The sequence below is a fragment of the Biomphalaria glabrata genome, chromosome 13, assembly GCF_947242115.1.
Source record: "Biomphalaria glabrata chromosome 13, xgBioGlab47.1, whole genome shotgun sequence".
Taxonomy (NCBI): Eukaryota; Metazoa; Mollusca; class Gastropoda; family Planorbidae; genus Biomphalaria; species Biomphalaria glabrata.
In genome coordinates this window covers 38,022,199-38,045,529 of record NC_074723.1, presented here as the reverse complement: position 1 = coordinate 38,045,529, position 23,331 = coordinate 38,022,199, and the positions used below count along the sequence as shown (strand labels likewise).

The 23,331-nt window shown below is 34.2% G+C and overlaps 1 protein-coding gene and 1 pseudogene across 2 annotated transcripts in view; both read right to left on the bottom strand.

Annotated features, from left to right (window-relative positions):
• The window catches only part of LOC129922300 (dynein axonemal heavy chain 6-like), a 46,862-nt pseudogene extending 34,711 nt beyond the window's left edge, over window positions 1–12,151 (bottom strand).
• Window positions 12,152–12,445: 294 nt separating this feature from the next.
• The window catches only part of LOC129922303 (dynein axonemal heavy chain 6-like), a 31,116-nt gene continuing 20,230 nt past the window's right edge, over window positions 12,446–23,331 (bottom strand). Inside the window, exons 9-15 of one of the 2 annotated variants that reach the window (XM_056007821.1) lie at window positions 22,855–23,016; window positions 20,987–21,124; window positions 18,738–18,891; window positions 17,970–18,095; window positions 17,368–17,513; window positions 16,070–16,281; window positions 12,446–12,556 (exon numbers count right to left, since the gene is read on the bottom strand). In XM_056007821.1, the coding sequence (XP_055863796.1) occupies window positions 12,553–12,556; window positions 16,070–16,281; window positions 17,368–17,513; window positions 17,970–18,095; window positions 18,738–18,891; window positions 20,987–21,124; window positions 22,855–23,016 (942 nt within the window). In that variant the 3' untranslated portion in view covers window positions 12,446–12,552. Of the gene's footprint in view, window positions 12,557–14,408; window positions 14,546–16,069; window positions 16,282–17,367; window positions 17,514–17,969; window positions 18,096–18,737; window positions 18,892–20,986; window positions 21,125–22,854; window positions 23,017–23,331 lie in introns of those variants that run through there. The other variant, XM_056007820.1, reaches the window with a different exon arrangement.

The following is a 23,331-nucleotide window of genomic DNA, read 5'->3' as shown; positions in this document are numbered from 1 at the left end:
CAGTCCCAGCTGTGACCTGCAACTGCACTATAGAATAGTAGCACAAAAAATGACTTAATTAGAACCAAGGAGATAAACAATTTAGTGACAGTCATAACTTGGATAGAAAGATCAAACTTCAGTTATATCCAGATTTAGCTCACTATGTTTACAAGCATCAGCTCTACTACAACTTAGCTTTTTTAACTAACCTCATTTGACAAATCTAATAACTTATTCTAAACCAATAATATATACTCATGTCAAAGTCAAGCGAAAGAACATTACTTTAAGGATTAAAAAAAAGAGAAAGATTAAAGGGCTGAGAAGAGTCTCTCTGAAAAGGATAGATTTGTGCAATGGTCAAAAAGGAAAAGCAAGATTTAGTACAATCCAAGATAAATGTTTTTTTTTTACATTAATAACATCCAAAAATGTTAAATAAGTCTGGCTTTATTTAATAAAAAAATATTTATAAGGAAGAATTGACTTTGAAATATTAGAACAATAGAAGGTAGTTTCTATTCTAGGATTTAATATGAAGTGCAATTTATGATCACTTCTTTCAAATTATATTTACTTAGAAGAAATGAGTGTACCTTGTTTTCTCCTGTACCATGGTAATGTACAGGTTGATCAGCTCAAGGTAGGAGGTGGGTGTGGTATAGTAACGACGCTTTAGCTCAGTGAAGAATCTCTCTGACATTTCTGTAACACTCATATGAATTTCTACACACATTTTAGATACATTGTCCTGTAAATGAAATACTCAAACTATTACACAATTTGTGGGACATGATGGTCTGTTTGTTTTACATGTTTCGGATGTTCCTTCAGAGTTGAAGATAGTTTACTTCCTAGTCGAAACCTCCTGCAGGACGACGGGGGATGGGAGCGGGCAGGATTTGAACCCTCGACAAATCCGAACGACAGTCCAGCGCGCAAACCGCACGACCAGGCAGCCATCCAAGTCAAGTGGTAAAGCACTTGGCTTTAAACTGATGAGAGGGATTCAAGTTTGAAAATCAGTGACGACTTGGAGTTTTAATTTTGAGATTTTTTGGAGGCCCCTGAGTGCACCCAACTTTAATGGGTACCTGATATATGATTTTTGGAGGCCCCTGAGTGCATGCAACTTTAATGGGTACCTGATATATGATTTTTTTGGAGGCCCCTGAGTGCACCCAACTCTAATGGGTACCTGATATATGATTTTTTGGAGGCCCCTGAGTGCACCCAACACTAATGGGTACCTGATATATGATTTTTGGAGGACCCTGAATGCACCCAACTGTAATGGGTACCTGATATATGATAGGGAAAGAAAAGGCAGTTAGCACTCTGCTGGCCATGTGACACCCTAGTTAACCTTTGGTTATAGAAACAGATAAGCTTTGTTTGTTTAACATGTTTCAGATGTTACTTCAGAATATAATATCCTTATTTCCTAGCCCCCACCTCCTTCAGGTTGACAGGGGAAGCCAGTGGGCAGAGTTTGAACCCGGGACCATCAAGATGACAGTCTGGAGTGAATACTACTTGACCAGGCAACACAAGTTTTATTCATCTGCCTCCATAGATCACAAGTTCAGAAAGAGGAGCCTCTATATATGTGTTTAGGGCAATAAAATATCAATGTCTCACCTATGTAATCAAGTCCTTTTGATAATACACCAATGTAAAATGAATAAGAACTTTCTTGTTGTAATGGTTAAGATGCTAAATTAATTGTAACTTGTTGACAAAGTATTTTGCTACAAAATATTCAAATTTGTTTTGCTCTAAATTAAACATTTCTTGTATGTCTATTTGTGTTTGTATTATGTGTCAATATTAATTTTTTTTTTTGTTAAAACAAAAATAGTTATAACTATTGATTTTTGTTTGTTTACTTAAATAGTAAACATTAATGTTTGAGGATTAGTTTGCTTCATATTTTTTAAATGGTACTTTCTAGAAAAATGCAAGTCAAGTTTTTCAATTGAAGTCTTGAATGGATGTTAATGATCATAGATATTTGAGAATCACATTTTCTTTCTAATGCTCAATAAAATAATAATTTAGTGTAAGACTTACTTTGATTTCATCTGAACATCCTAAAGATACGGTTTTGAAGAAAGACTGTGCCACTCCTAAAAGAGCTTCTTTCGGCCATTCAATGAACCAGTCTATGGTGCAACAGTTGACCAAAGATGGAAACATCTGGCATCGTGATCGAAAGGCAGAGCCCACCGGAGGCATGCACAATACTATGTGCAGATTATTTCTGGAAAAAATACAGACCGATAAAGTGCAATTAAATTTAAAGGGCATCTTTACAGAAAATAATATTAAACAAATTTATTATGTCTGGATTAAAATATTACAACAGTACAGAGTCTTAAAGAATTTATTTCTCTGAAAAGTTTTCTTCATAACCATCGAAATAATTTTTTTATCTTATCAGTCTACAGATATTCCTTGTTAATCTAGTTATGCACATTAATTTTAGACCTTTACACTTTTGTAATCTCAGCTTTTGTTTTCTTTTTAAGAGTGTCCAAATGAAGATCTAAGGGGTAACAGTGTTGACTCTATCACAACATGATATCTATACTCTTAATTCACTTTAATTGCTCTCAACCAATCTGCAACTAATAGTTCATTCTTGAGTGCCTTCTAATCATCTTGTCTTACTTTTTTTTTTTACTTTACTGTGACTGTTCATTCATTTACCTATGCATGGTACAATTCATACAAATTGTTAACTTGTATCACATACAAAGATTATATTTTCAAACTTGGAAATCCAAAACAGGATTACAATTTACAATGGCAACCAAGCCCCATGATGACCTTCTGACCACTGTTAAAAAACACAAGTTAAGACTGTACAATGAGATTCTCAGGGCTCGCAAAAAGTAAAAAGTAAAAGTACCAGGGAAATAAAGAAGGTGGTGTAAAAAGGAAAGGATTGGGAGGACAACATTAAGGAGTGGATGGGGCTGTCTACGGAAGAAACTCTAATCCTGATAGAGAGAAATGGAGAAAAACTGTCAACAGATATTTATGGTGCCCCAACAGTTTGACAGACTGAATGACAGGGTATGGTGAAGATGACCATATGTATGTAGTGCTAGACACCAGTCAAGTGACAAGCACAATTCTGTCAACATATGTTTATGGTGCCCCAACAGTCAGACAGACTACATGACAGGGTAAGGTGAAGATGACCATATGTATGTAGTGCTACACACCAGTCAAGTGACAAGCACAATTCTCTGAACATGATGACAATGGATTAATGACTTTCTATGAACAGGTGCGAGATATCCTACACCCACACATTAAAATGAACAAGGCAGTTTCCAAGGGTAAAGGATTGAACCTGTTATAGGGGGACATTGAGAAGTCAAATGAACGTGAAAAATGGATAAAAAAAAAAGTCAAATGACCAGGTACAAGTTCAAAGTTCAAACATACCTGACACACTGGATACAGTTAGGTCTAGAGTCATTTATACATGAAATATAGTAAGGTCATAAGTGCCTGACGGTTAAAACAATAATGTCAACTGTACCTGACACAATGGATACAGTTAGGTCTAGAGTCATTTATACATGAAATATAGTAAGGTCATAAGTGCCTGATGGTTAAAACAATAATGTCAACTGTACCTGACACACTGGATACAGTTAGGTCTAGAGTCATTTATACATGAAATATAGAAAGGTCATAAGTGCCTGACGGTTAAAACAATAATGTCAACTGTACCTGACACAATGGATACAATAGTCATAAATTGCATCTCTATTTCCTTCAGGAATTCCTGCCTCTTTAGCACCTGGTCTGCAGCCTATTATCAACCTCTCATACTCGTCAGGTTCAAACAAGTTTGGAACTTCTCCAGAGTTCAGCATGTTGTTAATATCTTCTAGAAATTCTTCTACCACAATCTGTCAGATGACAAAACTCACATATTTTTTTTCTGTCATTATGTCGTAGTATAGCTAGCACATTAAAAAACTAGTGCGCAGTGGTGCACTTGTATGATTATTGATGTTTATGGTCAATTATATTGAAATTAGTGCAAGGGAAACATTGATGACAAGGCATTTGACCACCAATAAAATGTTTTGTAACATGAATTTTGTGGATGTTATTTTGTTGTGGTGATATTTAGAGGGGATATCAATCTGCATCATTGTGACCTACTTGTAAAGTAATGTTATCTAAACAAATTAAGTGGACACCCATAAAGGCAAGACACAGATAGTCAAAGGTAATTGTACTGAGAAAGGCTTCAAGAACATCACCCAAGATTGGACAGCATGAAGGTAGACTGTGCATACTGGTAAAAACATCACCCAAGATTGGTCAGCATGAAGGTAGACTGTGCATACTGGTACAAACATCACCCAAGATTGGTCAGCATGAAGATAACTGTGCATACTGGTACAAACATCACCCAAGATTGGTCAGCATGAAGATAGACTGTGCATACTGGTACAAACATCACCGAATATTGGTCAGCATAAAGATAGACTGTGCAAACTGGTACAAAGATCACCGAATATTGGTCAGCATAAAGATAGACTGTGCATACTGGTACAAACCTCATTGAGAACAAAAGGAATGAAGCAGCTAGAGACAAAAAGATGATAAAGAAAGCTGTCCTGTCACATAGCGCTATAACAGGTGCATTCATATACACTAACTGCGGCAAACTTTGACACTTAAGAATTGGCTTGTTTAATAAAACCAGATTCTGCCTAGTCTCAAGAAGAAACTAAAACTGATGACGCATCCAGGCTTATCCATTGTCTTTCAAATAGAAGGAGCCATATAGTATAGTACCAGTATTAGATTTTTCAAATCTCAATATGTATCACATTAGTTTGACAAACACACATGATCCCACAGATATTCACATACATACAGTTTGACAAACACACATGATCACACAGATATTCACATACATACAGTTTGACAAACACACATGATCACACAGATATTCACATACATACAGTTTGACAAACACACATGATCACACAGATATTCACATACATACAGTTTGACAAACACACATGATCCCACAGATATTCACATACATACAGTTTGACAAACACACATGATCACACAGATATTCACATACATACAGTTTGACAAACACACATGATCACACAGATATTCACATACATACAGTTTGACAAACACACATGATCACACAGATATTCACATACATACAGTTTGACAAACACACATGATCACACAGATATTTACATACATACATATGTATCTCTCTCTCTCTCTCTCTCTCTATATATATATATATATATATATATATATATATATATAAACTCTTTTGCCAACCTGTGTATCAGTAAATAAAAAAATTGTGGGTTTATTTTGAATGCCTGCTGTATCATACAATTTTTTCAGGTCATCGTGGAATGAAGAATAGTCATAGCCTCGAAAGAGCTCAATCTGGAAGCAGCGATAGTTACACATGTGGGCAGACAATCTGCACACAAAAAAATAATAATCACATACTTAGGTGTGTTTTTATCTACTAGTATATATAAATGTTCTTTTAAAACTGTAAAAAAATGATTATTTTAACTCAACAATCTGGTAAAAATATTATACATATTTATATATTGAACCTTGTTAATGACTGTTTTCCTGTTCCTCCCACTCCAACCAATAAGGCATTGCCTCTTTCTTGTTGAATCATCATGACTAGTCGAGTAATATGTTCCATTGCATCCATAAAGAACACAAGACGCATTTCTTTAGGTGATGTAAGGTTAAGGTCATCTAGATACTGTCTCAAACAGAAGGAATTTCTACATAAGTAAGTATTAAAAGCTTTGTAGAGTTCTATATAAGATGTATTTTAATTTAGATGATTTAATAAAATATAGAGGTTAGACTATGAAGTGCTTGATGATAACTTTTGAAATGGTTAAAAACATTATACCTATGTAACTATTTGAAGTATAAAACTAAGTTTCCAAATGTCTAGAACTTTATCGTTTTATTTTGATATTTTCATATCAAATTTTCATTACACAATATAAATTTTAGAAATCATTAAATAGCAGTTTGTTACCTCCCCTAAAACATGTTGAAGTTTGTTCATGTCAGATATCTCCTCATAAAATTTCTCTTCTGGTGGGCATCCCATCTTCATGAAATTACCAAACAGTAAAGGATCTTTGATAAATGAATGCGGATCAAAGTTCTGAAAATAATTAAAAGAATTCTTTACTGGCATTGATATTTGATGAGGGTCAGATGTTTGGAGTTAATTTTAAAAATTAAAAAAAATTGACATTTGTATTTTAGATAGGATGGCCAAGTGATACAATGATGGTCTAATAAATAGGGTAGTAAGATCTTGACAATCTCAGTTCAGGTCAGGAGAATGAATGAGATTTAGGCTGGTTTGTAGCTTCATTATTCATGCTTATGGTAGTGCGCTATGGTCCAATCTCTTTTTTTGTGAGAGTATGGGCTATCTGTGAGAAATTTCTGTGCTGCCTTCAGGAACCCAGCAAACACAACTCAGATCTTAGTCGGGTTATGAGCTTGAGCCCCTTTGATGGATAGCACAGCAGTTTAAGCTTTTCCGCCACTCTTCACAGATCCTCTTCCCCCCCCCCCCCCCCCATTTTAAATGAAATATAGATTCCATTGCACTGAGCTAACTAAAAACTATTAAACATGTATGTTATGGAGTGTGTGCCCATGTTTGTATTGACAGAAAACTGTTGCTGCTAAATTCAGATTTCTACAGTTGGTAAAAGAAGCTTAGCAGCTGATGAAAGAAGTAGGAGATGAGAGACAGAATGTGTGTTGATTGTAGGTGTTGAAACATTTTCAGAATTTATTTAGAGTTTTGTATCAAGTAAGCTAAATGCTTACTAGAACTACAACACAATGACAAGCTCATCAACAATGGAATAAATTTCTATACAAACATTCATCAATCTGAATGAATGTTCACATTGTAATATGAATAGGAACAAGACTGTTTGCACTTCTTACACCAATTTAAGAGCATTGACCTAAATGTTCACATTTTAAAGAGTTATTAATAAAGATTATTTTGCCTCTATTGATGCTATTACTTCTATTGATGATTGTATTTATTTCAGTTCTAATTAACATTACTGATTAGATTGGAAACAATAATTAAATAAATTAAAAATAATGATAACAGTAATTTAAACATAACCTCATTGAATGTTTTGTACACAATTTCTGCCATAAGTTTGTGGAAGAAAAGCTTGTCTTCATTGTTAATCAGTCGATCATGGAACACTCTTTGAGTCTCGTGAATAAATAGACGAACAATTTGAATTTTTTTCACGGAAGATTCCTGCATCAGCCTGCAATATACCTACAAAACAATAAAATGTCATTACAAATTTGAAAATTCTAACAGAAAATGAAATTGAGATTCTAGCAATAAAATTACAAGGAAATGGTTTGTTAAAAAAAAAAAAAAAAGAGTAAAAGTGAAAGAAGAAATAGAATTTTTGCTATAATTTCATCCTATGAAAATATCAATCTAAAAATACTATTAAAAAAAAAAATTCAGAAAGTCCAAACCATTTTTGTGAGACTTTGTAATCTATTTTTTTTAAATTTGTTTAATTAACCCCCTGCTTTTGTTACTGTAAATTAATGTAGCTCTAATTAAAAAATCTGTGCTTTTATTGTGGAACTATTTAAAGTTTGATATGAAATTGAATTTATCAACTTCTTCATTGAAGAGCTGTTTCTCAATAATGTTAGTTTACTTTTATTTGTAATCAGAACCAGTCTGCATTCTAGGCCTTATGGTCACTCTCGAGCTTTGAGGTGATAATAATTTTCAAACAACAATTCTTTCACTTAGACATTCTAAAGCTTTGTTTTCTTTTCATAGTTTCTGATTCACAGTACTAGTCGAACAATATTTTCAGTGGTATTTTAAAGCTATTTTCATATCATCTTGCAATTAATTATAATTATATCAACAGTAATTATTTTAATATGGGATATTGAAAAGGTGAAAATTTCATGATATTTTGTTGTTTAAATGCTTAGTAGCAGACAATTTATAAAGTAGAATGCTGACCTTGGACTACTTTAGAAAGGTCTCTCAGATTGAAAACGTAGTGAGATTTGGCAGGCGTAGGAAGTAGGTCTGAGCTCATTCTAAAATAGAGTTCAACAGCTGAGTTAACTATCGGTTCAGCTAATGTACGGGCATTGCGAGAGAAGTCTAGTAAAAACCCATTGATGATTGCCTGGAAGTAAAAGTGAAGTCAAACATAATAGGCCCAATAACCTAAACTATGTTTTTATTATTAAGTAAATACTTTGTTCAATGACTGAAAGAGGCCAACAAAGTCTTTACCAAATGTATTTTAATTTACTAGTCAAAAAAGTTATATTTTATCTAATTATCTTTTTTTTTCCACAAGTAGTTGAAAACATTTTATATTTCAATAAATTGTAAATTATTTCAATGTGTGTTATAGGACAGACATTCTATCTGAATTGAAGATTAGAACATCCTAGTCCAGACCTGACAGGAGTGACCAACATGACAACATTCACAAATACTAAATGACCAGGCAGTTTACCCTGACATTTGAGAATGTAGTCAATACAATTTACAATCACTATTTTTTAACTGAAAATATATATTACACTCAATGCGGAATGGCTGCCTGGTCGTGCGGTTTACACGCTGGACTGTCGTCCGGACTTATCGATGGTCCCGGGTTCAAACCCTGCCCGCTCCCATCCCCCGTCGTCCTGCGGGAGGTTTTTGGACTAGGAAGTAATTATCTTCAACTCTGAAGGAACATCCGAAATAAGTAAAACATTTTTTACAATATTAATATTTTAAGTATAAAATATCAATACCATTAAAAATTAAATTATAACGTATTTAAGTGAGGCCCTTGTTAAAATGATGATACGGTAGGAGCTCTGGACTATTGTCTGAATGGTTCCTAGTTCAAACACAGTCACCATCCTCCGACTACCTGAGGGAGGTTTGGGCTACAACGTAATAATCTTTTAATTTTGAAGGAACATCATAAACACATAAAAACAAAAACAAAATATTGTACTAAAGAAAAGTTTCAATAAAAAAACAACTCTGTACTTACTAAAAACATCTGTTTTAGGCTCATTTCAGTTGGGGATGGGATGGTGAACATGGAAAAATGTTGAAATAACCTTGGTGACACAGGATTTCTACCACCACCAGGAGGCGAACAGGCAGCAGCAAGGGTTACATCCTGTAACAGAAAAAATTGTTTGAGTCAGTGCACAAAGCTGTGTAGCAGTGTATCAGCTTTTTTCTTTTAAAATTGACTAAAAGAGAATTTGAAAGATTATTTCATGGAATCTTGAACACAGGATTAAATATGTCCACTTTGCTGATTGTCAGTAATGGCTTCTCTGGTTTGAAGATAGATTATTTTGTGAAAGCCTATATATCTCCATTGCCACACCTGTACCTTCTTGGCAGCACTAAATTCTCTAATTCTGATAATATAACTTCTGGTTGCCAACTTTCACTTCAGAATAGATTCAGAAACAGGACTATCATTTCAAACCAAATTTCTTAAGTGAAATAAACACTTAAAATATCTTTAAGACTGTTAAATATTCAAAGTGCTACTTGGAACTCTTGTTGAGTGAATATATCTGAATTAAATTGATCATATGAACTTTTGTATTACAAAGAATATTTATTCTCTTATCAAAATCTATTCCATCATTTAATGACATTAACACACACACATATATACTTTTTTGGGGGTAAGTTTCTACAAGGCTGGAGGAGTAAAGATAATAAAGACACTTTTTAAGATTTGCAACAGGATCTGGCAGTCAAGAGACTGGCCCAAGCCCTGGTTTCAATCACTCATCATCACCCTGCTAAAAAAAGGCTATTTGCAACTCTGTCAAAACTATCATGCCTCATAAGCCATCCCAGCAAAGTCCTGTTAAAAATTATATTATACCATCTAAAACCAATAGATGACAAAAATTTTAGTAGGACAAGCAGGTTTTAGACAAGGTCACAGCACAACAGAAAAAAATCCTAAGCTTCAGGATACTCTGTCAAGTCTTAATAGATTTTAAGAAAGCTTTCAACATCAAAGGTTACAAAGGTACTGCAAGCATTAAAGGAAGAAAAATTACCTACTTGTGCTTTGCTGAATACATAGATGGTCTGGCAGGGACTAGCTTACTAGTTGCTCAAAGACAAGACTTCCACAGCATAGGTTGTGCAAATCAATGTTGAAAAAACACTAATTATGACTCTAATAGCCAACAGACATTAGTATTGGAGGCTTAAAGAAAGTTGACAAGTAAATTTAAATACCTAAGAGCTATTGTTTCAGATAAAGAAACCAAAACTGAACTACTGGCCAGTTCACAGGAGCACTTGGTTAACTCATAGCAATTTAGAAAGACAAAGGTATAGCCCTCCACACTTAAATCAGACTTTGGCCATGGCCACATTCTTATATGCTTGAACTGCAGAACTATAGAGGAGGATCCTGGCCATAGATATATGCTACAGAATGATCCTAATTATCACATACACCGGACTGAAACATAAACAAAAGATTAGATACTGGATCACAATGACAATCGGGCCCAGAGATGACCTGCTAACCACTGTCAATAACAGAAAACTAAAACTTTATGACCATATTCCTTTATGACCACAAGGTCTTCAGGGCTCGCAAAAAACTTTCTGCAGGGAACAGAACCAGGAAATAGAAGAGGCAGCACAGAAAGAGATAGGAAGACAACATAAAAGAATGGATGACCAGTCATTGAAAGAGATTCTATTAAAGGCAAAAAAAAACAACCAGAGAGGAATGGAGAAAGACAGTCGACAGATCATGCGTGGTGTCCCAACAGTTAAACAGGCTAAGGGATAGGTGAATTCTTTAAATGATATTTGCAATGACAAAATTGAATACTTTTATATTTATGCCTATTTAAAACAACTTTATAGTCTCTTCACAGCTTGTCAGTCCAAGGTGGAATTAGTTTTAATGATTTCAAAATTGCAGTCAAAGAGGGTTTCCAGTATGAGCCATTCTGAATCATTTAAAATTATTTAACATTTTATATCATGGCGAGCCAGTATATTAAGAATGCTACCCTCTAAATATATAAAGGGTAAAAAAAAGTGGTCCACATTGCAAGACTCTCCCCATTGTTCTTTGGCTGTTGTTATCATGCCAGGTACATCAGTTTACAAGAATCGATTACAAGGTCGCCACACTTTGTCATCAGTGTATATAAAAACAATGAGATGCCCCTGTACATTAGAGAACTGATTACTCCATAAGTCCCCCAGAGAGCCCTACGCTCAATGGACTCAACGCTTTTAGTGGTGCCATGTTTCTCCCTCAAAAGCTACGGTCTGCTGGCTTTTTCAGTGCACGGACCCAAGGTTTGGAACACACTCCCCATTGATCTCAGACAGACAACATGCTATACCACTTTTAAGAAGGACATTAAGACCTACTTGTTTAAAACTTTTTTAGATTAGTTTTTTATTTCTATTGTCGTGTTTGTGTTTGTAATGTTATTACAGCGCCTTGAGCCTACATTTTGTTTGTTAACAGCGCTTTATAAATAAAACTATTATTATTATCAGTTTAATCAAAAATCTTCAACTCATACACATGCACTCAAACAGTAAACATTTTGTTATCCTGTATGAAAAAAAAAATGTTCGCAATTATTTTTAGCACCTGAATCTCTTTCCAGGTCATTGTTTCTCTGTCATATAAACCATAAAAGTCTAGATACTGTCGTAAAAGTTCAATAGGTGGCTGAGAGCCGTACGTGTCCAGTTTGGGCATGTTGAGATCGTCAATAAATATGACCACTCGTTTACCTTGAGGTGCACCTGTACACAGAGAAAAGCATGACAGAAGGATATTGGTATGAATAATGAACATTGATCAAAGTTTTGAGCAGGAATTAAGATGTAAGTCTACTGGTACTTTTCAAGAGTTGTATGTTACTACTATGGTCTTGTATGTCAGCCATTAAGGATAGGATGGCTGCATGGTCATGCGATTTTCGCACTGCACTATCGTTCAGATTTATCAATAGTCCAGGGTTCAAACCCTGCCCGCTCCCATCCCCCGTCGTCCTGCGGGAGGTTTGGACTAGGAAGTAATTATCTTTAAGGTCCAAATTTGTTGTTATATTATCCAACAATGAAATCAACTCTGAGCCCGTTCAGCACTAAATTGCCTATGATGTATAAATAGAATATCTGATTGAAACTATCAACACATAATATTGTTTCAGTTACCTTGGCATCTTGATTTTCATCAAATTGTTGTCGTATAAACAGATCAAAAACATCTCTGTACTCATCATTGAGGTTACCCCCAAGAGCCCAAAGGTAACAAAACACAAAGATCTGGCACAGAAATCGAAACATCTTGGAGGATTCTAGTGACCAGTCAAATTGACCAAGCTTGTAGAAGAAAATGGCTTCAAGCAACTTACAAAATGAGTTTATTTTGCTGATATCTACCTGGAAAATAAGAGTACAGATCTAAATGTTGAGAATTCTTAAGTCTACATTGAAACTAATTTGTTCTTACTGATATGGATATAGTTCTTTAAGATACTTTGTATTTAATCCAACATCATTTTTAAAAAGCACTGGAATCTTTCTTGGCACCCTGATGGGTCAACCTTAGCTAATAGCATTTGCATGCTTCTATCATTACATTATTCACTACCTTCCATCTCTATCCATTTAACATTGTAATGATATAATCTTGAAATTCAAAAAGGTGAATACACATTATCATATACACTGCACAATATTTTTTTTGTTAAATAATTAGAGTTTTAAAAAAAATTTTGTTTGATTTTCAATATGAATAAATGTGTTGCCAATTATGTCTTAGTAACTCTTAAGCATAGCATCTATTACAATGTATTACAATTTATTACAATCTATTACAATGGACACTTTGACTTCCCCCATCCTAAAAAATAGAAATGTTATGTTTATGTTAGGGCAAAAATTGTGAAAAAATTGCTACTTTTTCACATTTCTAGGACAATTCACACATAAAGATGTTGACCAAACTTAGTGTATAGGTTCCCTTTTTTTTTTGTTTTAACATTTAAATGTCATAATTACATCAACATACAAAAATTACATTTCAAAATAAGACAAATCAACACACATTATCAGAAATGTTAATCACTTAATTTAAATGTAACTAATTTTGATATAAGTGCATGAAAAAATAAGTCTTATATTGGTGGCCACTGTTTGTATTGAAATAGGTATAAATGAAATAAGATAGGTATATATGACTTTCAGTTTGTATGAGTTTAAATAAGTTTTAGTTTATATCACTAAAAAAAGGTAGGCTAAATATGACTAAGTGTAATTTTAACAAATGATTATTTTCAGTACGTAATATGAACTAATAATGGACTTGGTCTCTTAATAGAATGATCACACAAAATTAAAATACTGACCTGGTTCATTGTCTGAGTACATTTTTTGGAGACAAATCTTAGACCATCTTCAACATAGATTTCAAAGAGTTTGAGAAGATAGGCAGGAGCCTCCGGGGACATATTTTTACCCCATTTATCAAGCCATGTTTTAACAAATGGTAGCCACTTCAGTTCATCTGGGTCAACGTAAACCATTCCACACCTTCAAATGTGACAATCATCATGAAAATATATTAAAATCAAATTAAGATCAAGTTTTAAAACTAAGCAACTAAATTCAGATAAATTTAATTTGTGTAGCGAAACTTTGGTAGAAATATACAATAACATATTTGTAACAATTGGATGCTGAGCCAGACTGTCAAAGTAAAAGTCTTTCCTGGCATTACTATACAAAAATATCTTATTCAATTACAAATCTATATCTTAAACTAAAAATGAAGAAATGCAATCAGTAGCAAGCACCTGCTGACTGTCGCGGGTGAAGCTACGGCAAGATCCTGCACCTCAAAGATCATGTGGATGTAAGGTGTAAATTTGATTCTCTCACTATTGGCTAAGCATAACATTTTGTTGTCGTCTAACACTGTGTTCATGTTCTCTATCCATAATGCATCCACAGGGCCGTCACATACTATCCACTGATGGTCTTTGGTTGTGTCCTAAACAGTTCAAAATAATGCCGAATGTATTCACAGGCTAGTCACAATAATAAACATTTACACTTCATACTCATGTGAATAATGTAACCTACTATTTCACTTATCGTTAAGTAAACAATATATTCTAACACTTATCTTAATGCAAATTTTCTTGCCAATTTTCAAACTAAATCTAACTGCTAAACTCTTACGTTGACACAAAACCTGACAGTCAGTCCCATGAGCCCATCTTTCCACTCGAGCGTTTGTTTGTCCACACCTCCATATAATTCATTCATAGTAATAGATTTTGGATTCATAACATACACATGAACTGGTTGATAGAATTCATTCTGTACACCTTGATTGTACAAACTGGTCAAAGCTTTTTCTAGAATCTAATGAAACAAGTCATCAAAACTTTAGAACATTTTTTTGCTTAAATAGATAGGGTTATTATATATTTAGTACCATGAAAATGAAGAAGAGACAGACAGAGAAATTGATGGGAGGACAACATAAAGAATGGACGGGCCTGCCATTGAAAAAGGTTCTAACTAAGGCAAAAGACAGAGAGGAATCGAGAAAGACAGTAGATGAATCTTGCCATGGTGCCCCAATGGTCCAACAGACTAAGGGATAGGTAAAGGTAAATTGATTTAGAATTAAAATACATATTATACCTATTCTAATGTTATGTCTTTTCCAATGTAATTTCAGATCTGATGCTTAATCTAATGCCTTAATAAGGTTGAAGCACAAACACTACACAATACACATTCACCAAACTTTAGACATTGGCAATTAATCTTTTCATTCACAAAAGATGAACATTTTTTTTTTTTAATTGTGTAAAAAAATATTATGAACAGAATGAAAAGTGTTTAGGTTACAAGCTAAATAGTTAGGAAGGAACTGCACCAAATAACTAGCAATGAGTCTGACTACCCTATCAAACATCAGGGGAGGATAACAAAGCGCTCAGATCATTTAAACAACTGCACAACAAAGCCTGCCAGGTGTCAAAATTTGTATTGAATCTTTTTACTTTCCAAATAACTGTCTTTTTTTTCTTTTTTCATTTTAATGATGATGTTATAATATTTTCAAAGAAAATTTGGCAACAGTTAATAACTTTTTATTTGGTTGAGCTGTATGCATTGTAAGACATAATTACCTTAAAATATCAATGATGTCTTAACCTACACCTACATCATGAAATTGTGAAAAAAATTCAGAAAACTCAGAACCTGTCCCAAATTAGCTGAAACAAGATATGCATTTTTTTACATATGACAGTCTATCCAAAGAAGAAGAAGAAGGCCAAACATTACATAGGTCTCTCCAGCCAAATGAGGGGGCACAAAACCCTTGTGCAAAGCCCTCAGCCCCCTGGATGACAAAAGTGGTCATCATCAAACCACGATGGACGAACTATATATACATATATATATAAATGCTCTAAGTGTGAAAGATGGTCTTTAAAATATTTTTAAATTTGTTCAAATTGTTATACATAATTCCAAGGGAGGAGCCTATTTTATTTCTGGTCTTTGTCTCACTGGTGCCACAGAGAAAGTTGATATTGAATGTGTTTAATTATTGATTGTTGTTAACTTTCAATGTATAGACCTAAGAAACAAGGTCATTGTACAACAAAAGGACATAATGTGGATAGATGACTATATATTTTTTTTAAATGCTAGCTTAGCAGATCATGTCCTTTTGATGGATTCCTTATTAAACTCTGCTTTTTAGGCCCTGGTTCAAACTTTTCAAATGCAAGAACATAAAGTCATTACTTTAAAAAGTAAAAAAGTTGTAGAGAATTGTGTGAGTCCCAGAGTGAATGAAAACTTACACGTTTAAGATTTACATACCTATACACTACAATTAGAATGGCTACAAATGTAATACAATACCCTGTAAATTGTGGTCTTTCCACCACAGTTGGTCCAACTAACATAACACCATGTCTGACAATCATAGTCTCCAAGAACTGTATCACTTTCACAACTTGTGTGTCCACCACTTGGAGCTTCATTTCTAGTTGGATGTTCATGATCTCATCTTTCAGCTGGCCATAATCATGTTCTGGTATGTTAACACCAGGAAAAAGATCTGAAAGTATGGCCTGCAAAACATTATAAAACCACTCAGTGAACAAGTTTCATAACTATTTCTTAATACTTTTTTTTATTCCACCCAAAAATATAATTTTTTAAAAATTTAGATTTATCTATAAGAAATATTCTGGTTAATGCTTGTGATAAAACTATAACAAAAACTTTCCACAAATGAATTGATAATTCATAGATAACAATATGTTTGTCTAAAAACTAATTAAAAGCTCAAGCTCCATGTAAGTAAATACACATTATTAACATGCAATATGAGTGATTATTTAGATTATGGCACAATAATAATTTACAGTTTTTACTATTGTATGGTTCAGTAAGCTTATAATCAGAAGTAGGGCCTACATGAATAGATGTAGTGGTTTATTAATCAACAGAGTGATTTATCACTTCATCAAATGGTTCACATTTATTACAGGGCTGAACACTGTGGTTTTTACTTCATCTTTCTATTGTTTTGACATTTGTTAGAAGAGTTTATATATATAGCTGTTAGTTCTTCTTCTTCTTCATCGTTCTCATTGTTATGTTGGAGTGTTCATATGACTAGACCAATACATGAGATGAACTGCGCAGTGGTTTCCAAATCAGGGAGCTCTCCATATAGTTTTCTTTCTATTGGGGTGATTTGGGGCCAATGTCTTATACGGGCCTCTTGGTAGAGAGAGCAGTTTTGGAGGACGTGGTCAGCATTTTCTGGTGATACTCCACATGGGCAGATTTCACTGGTTCCAATTTTGAGCTTCTGGAACATGTGTTGTCGCATTCTGTTGTGTCCGGTCCTGAGTCGAAAGATTAGGCGTTGGTCTTGTCGGGATAGCTTATAGTAAGCGTCATCTTTCTTGTGATTTGGATGGGAGCTCGTCCATTTCTTATTTATTTTATCTACAATTAATTTCTTCATTTCTTCTGGATAGAGTGCAGAGTTTACTTGTGAGTTTGTTCTCCCACTCTTGGCGAGTGTGTCAGCCTTCTCATTTCCTGCTAGCTGTTAGTCTTTTATAACAGTTCAAAGCATAAACAAATAATAGTAATACTTATACTAATAATAATAATAAATGAAAAAGTAAAAACCGAGTTACTTGAAACAGTTTAGCATCATTGAACAAAAACTTTGGAAGATTGCTATCACGAAGCGCTCGAATCAGAACTACATCTTCCGGTTTGTCAGGATTCTGTCTTTTTAAACTGCCAGCCATAACCAGGACAGATTTAACAGCTCGCATACCTAAAACAAAAATGTGTACATTATCATAAATTTGCTTTTTACCTAAATGAAACATATAAGCACATTTTATTTGAGTGTGTACATGTCTTTAGCTTTAGGATATAATTATTCAGGAGTGTCTACTATTTTCTAGGACATTATTATTTATGAGTGTGTACTTTTTTTCTAGGAAATACTTATTTAAGAATGTGGGAAGCGTGGTCGAGAGGCCAAGTGCGCTTGAACTTGGCTTGGCTTGGCTACCTAGAAGGGGGCTCGAGGTTCGACACCCGACTCGGGAAGAGTTGTGTTTACTGAGCGCCTAAAGGCAGCACGGAAAACCAACTCCTAGATACCCCCTCCCCCCCACCGGTCCACAAATGAGATTGGACCAAAAGCGCTCTGAGCATGCTATAAGCATGAAAGTAGCGCTATATAAAAGCTATAATAATAATAATAATGTGTCAAGGTTATTACCAAAGTCATAATGATCTTGTTGCGAGAGTTGTTCACTACACAGTTTGTACATTTGAACCATTTTCTTGGCTAATGTTCTGGAGGACTCAAATCCTTCTGAGTACAAGATAACTTCAGCAATCAGACCTAAAACAAAAGAAGCAATAAAATATGGCCAGATTTTTCAACTGGAAATAATTTATCTACAAGGAGTCACTTTGTACGGGAGTGACAATAAACTACATATAAACTTCATCTGTAAGTTTATTATATATCATTTTTATCAACACGGATGGCCTTAATGGAAAAAGCTTCATTGGTCTTACAGCAGAAAATGTATCAATACTGAAATGAGATGAAAAGAATTAGCCCAAGTTGAATAGAGAGACAATATAGCATATCTAGCATAAGATCCAAGCCATCTCAAATGACAGAGGCTGAGAAAGAAATTGCATGTGATACCAGAGATAAAAGTAATAAAACATTCAAAAGGATCACTCAACTTTAAACTGGTTCATAGGTTTAGGTTCTATTTTTGTTGTCTTATAAATTAAATACATAAATAAATCTCCGTAGGAGTCAAACTTTGGCCCGAACCATGCATAAAGACAATACAAGACAATGGCCTGCTCTGCACAATGAACAGTTTAATCAAGCCTCCATGACAGGCATCACATGTACTTGCAGATTTGGGCCTTTTGGGATTTTTCTAAACACTTAGCCATTGTTGTACTTGTGGCTTTTGAATACTACTAAGGAAAAGACCTTCTAGATGTTTCATCCTCTTACCATAATCTGGTACCATCATTGATATAGGTCTAAACAAAGCCTGTAAATTATCAGGTAATTCTGTCCATCCAGCGTAACCAGGATTCATAGTGATGAAGGCTGCACATGTATGAACCAGTTTGATCTCACGCCCTTCAAACATGAACCTATTGAGCTATAGAGGGAGACAACATAGAAAACTTTGTTCTTACCAGTCTAGTAATCTAAAGAGAGAGACAATTTTTTAAATTGTTTTTAACACCAATCAGGTTAACCAATTTCATTACCGAATCCCTTTGACCGTAACCTACATGGAAACATACATGCACAACATGCAATTACCAAGCTTCTATCTAGGGGTTTTAAAAGTTAGAAACGCACCCACCTCTCAAACCATCACTAAAACAGAGGTAATGATAATGAATAGTCAACATTAAATTGGAAATAATGATTATGACGATCTCAGGAATATATTAATATATGGTGTGGTGTAAAAAAAAATATATATATGAAAGTTTTAAATTGCAACATTAGAAAATACAAGAAACTGCTTGACACATAGAATTTGGAAAAATAAGTAAAACAAAAACACTGCCCATGATGAAATATTGGTGTGTTATTCTGATGAAATATTGGTGTGTTCATTTGATGAAATATTGGTGTGTTCATTTGATGAAATATTGGTGTGTTATTCTGATGAAATATTGGTGTGTTCATTTGATGAAATATTGGTGTGTTCATTTGATGAAATATTGGTGTGTTATTCTGATGAAATATTTGTGTGTTATTCTGATGAAATATTGGTGTGTTATTCTGATGAAATATTGGTGTGTTATTCTGATGAAATATTGGTGTGTTCATTTGATGAAATATTGGTGTGTTATTCTGATGAAATATTGGTGTGTTATTCTGACGAAATATTGGTGTGTTCATTTGATGAAATATTGGTGTGTTATTCTGATGAAATATTGGTGTGTTCATTTGATGAAATATTGGTGTGTTATTCTGATGAAATATTGGTGTGTTCATTTGATGAAATATTGGTGTGTTATTCTGATAAAATATTGGTGTGTTATTCTGATGAAATATTGGTGTGTTATTCTGATGAAATATTGGTGTGTTATTCTGATGAAATATTGGTGTGTTATTCTGATGAAATATTGGTGTGTTATTCTGATGAAATATTGGTGTGTTATTCTGATGAAATATTGGTGTGTTATTCTGATGAAATATTGGTGTGTTATTCTGATAACTCTTTGAAAGATTGATTTTGTTTCGCTTTTTAAACCAGAGTTGCTGATTTATTCACATTTACATACACACTTGTATCTACTGATTATAATATGGAAAGTTTGCAGTAGTATTTAGTATAAAAATTCCAATCCCATTATTCAAAATGTACAACTTAGAGAAGTCTATAGACTTGTGAGGAGCAGAATAAGTTGAATAAGATTATAGGAATGAGGTACATTTTCTCACACTGATCTTTGTATTTTATAATGAAGGACTTATTGGAGTTAATATGGTGTCTTTATTTACTGTGCCTTGTACAAATGAAGTTATTTATTTCTTAGTCTGCAACACTTTTCATAAATAATACTGCCAAAAAAACTAAGCCTAACGATGTTCGCCACTTTTTCTAGAGAACAATGTTTTAGTCTGATTAATTACATTGATTATTTAACTCCCTTTCCATATAATATTTAAACAAAAACACTCTTCTTTTAGTAGGCAATAATGGAGATTAATAAAGGACTAGATTGAAACACTAGAGGCAAGCATGTAGGCCTTGAGTTTTATGTCAAAAAAACAAACAAACATGTAGTCCTTGAGTTTTACGCCAAAAACAAACAACAAAAAAACATGTAGGCCTTGAGTTTCATGCCGAAATATAATCTAATAAAGGTAAACTTTCATCTGGGTCGTTAGACCTAATAAAAACACGAGAAATCTTCATTCAGAAACCTAGAACCTAAGTATTTACTTTCATGCACAATGTTCGATATGAAAATATTATTTTCTCATTAGATTCCTTTGCTAATATTTTTTTTTGTCTTTATTACAGCTTATTCTATATTATGATAACCAGATCTAAGTAATTACATTTTGATAAAAGTCACTTTATCTTGATTAGTCATTATTTTATTTATTTTCAGGTAACACTTTTTAATCGACACTTTCTTTGGTGGTAAGACATGCTTCATATTTGCTGCTTTAGCTTCATGCCTATGTTACTTTTGAATCCTGCCTTATCTACTTTTGATTCCTACCTTAGCTACTTTGGCATTTCTGATAGTAATAAGTTGTTGAGCAATAACAGATAAAACTTCAATATTGATTCGGTTGAACTCATCAAAACAGCACCAGGCCCCTGACTGTGCTAGCCCAGAGAAGAATCCTCCCATCATCTGGAAGAATACAATGGAAATTGAAACTATCAGTTATGTTAAAATAACATAAAATTTTAACATCTAATAATTGCTCAATAAAACAGTATTTAATATAGCTGAAGAAGTCAAACCATAGAGTAATCATTATCATCATTGACAGACCTCTGTCCTAAGATGACTATGGCTATCCCATAGAGCCTTCCTTGTTAGGGCTATAGTGCCCATGCATACTATGTAGAACCTGGTAGTTCCAGTCTTTTCCATTTAACTAGCTAGGTCAGCTGAGATCATTGCTACATCATTGCTGCATTACTGCTACATCATTGCTGCATTACTGCTACATCATTGCTACATCATTGCTGCTACATGGCTGTTCAATGAATGTCTCTCTACCACTTCTCTATACATGGTGAAGTCTAGATCTATTTCCATGTCTTCCCAAGCATTTATATGCTCTTCTATTCATATTGTTACAATCTCTCCTCTACTGCCCAGGCTCTCTTCAAACTGCACCACACGACACAACGAACTCAAAGAACCTCACAACTCATCAGGGCTCCAAAGTAACAGTAGCAATTTAATTTCAAATACATTACAAATACTGTACGGTTGGCAACAACATCACACTAACTCGTCTGGTCACATTGCGAGGTAACGTGAAGTCCAGTCTTTCTAACACACTCGCTCTTATATAGAGTCTCTACTGGCCTTCTAGAATGGGATGGAACGTTCTTGGCCACTCAGAATGATCACAATCGCCATGACTTGCGTGCGTAATATTTACACACAGGTCGTTGCCGAACTGGCGTGTACAGTCAGTCACTGGTCACAGTTGACCGCTCATCCTGCGCTGGACTGTGGCGATTTGAGTATGCTAAAAAAACACAGCACTACCCCCAACTGTGTCACCACCAGGTTTACAACAATATGATTTGATGCATTCTGAAAGCTTCATTTGTACATGATGATCACACCTTTATCATCAAGATAGTTAAGCAACTATTTTCTATTTAAAAGTAGGGATCACCACAAAGGTTTTTTTTCCTTTTGATCACATCCACTTGGCAGAGGTGGGGGCTTGTTTCACATACATTGACCATGTTTTGTACTCAGAACGCATGTATTGTAGACTTGCATCTTTTTGGGGTGAGTTTTAGTTTTATCAGACTTGTGAGCCTAGTCTAATGAAAATGGAAGCAGCCTTCCCTTCCAATAGCATATTAAGGATTACATGAAGTTTAGAACACTAGAGCATCGCCAATAAAAACACACAAAAAAAAAAATAAATCAAGAGAGGATTAATTTATTTCTGGTATAGAATCTTAAAATATATTGTGTTAATATAATTATCTAAGTCACTGAGCCTTGTGGAGTCTTATGTCATTCAGTTCTGTAGTGTTTATGTCACCCAGTCTCATCAGTCACAACAATATGTAAGCCATTAGCCATGGTGTTTTTCAATGAAAGTAAGCCTCTTTATACCATTTAGCTATGGTTTGTCTGCCCCTCAGCCATGATGTCTCTGCCTAAAGGCAGCACGGAAAACCAACTCCTAGATACCCCCTCCCCCCACAAATGAGATTGGACCAAAAGCGCTCTGAGCATGCTATAAGCATGAAAGTAGCGCTATATAAAAGCTATAATAATAATAATAAGTCAATGAACAATTTGAACTAAATATTCAATATTCACTAATTCAAATAAAGTCTTTATAAAAGAAACATAATTATATTTAAGGTCCTAATCACCTTATAATCCAAGCTGTCTGAACAATTAAACACTACACACCATATAGCCAAAGCTTTAGCCAAATCTTTAGTTGTTTCAGTCTTTCCAGTACCAGCTGGACCTGCAGGTGCTCCACCTAGATCAAGTTGTAGGGCTCCCATAAGGCAGAGATAGCATCTGTCCTATGAATGAGCAATGTGGCATGAATAGAAAACTAAAGATAGAGATGGTTGCTGTTTTAATGCATTAACTAGAAAGATGATACTTATCCTTCTAGGAGGGAGAAAGAATTTTGTCAATGTCTCAATGATTGTGATTGTAACTAATTGTCAAAAAGTAACATCTGGCATCACTTGCAGACTTTGAGCTCGCATTCTACTAGATTACTAATGAATAAGGTACTAATATGTTAATCATAAAATCTTCAGGCTAGTTAAGCAACTGAGAATTTACAATTTAAAAGTAGGGATCTACATAAAAGTGGTAGCTGTTTTTTT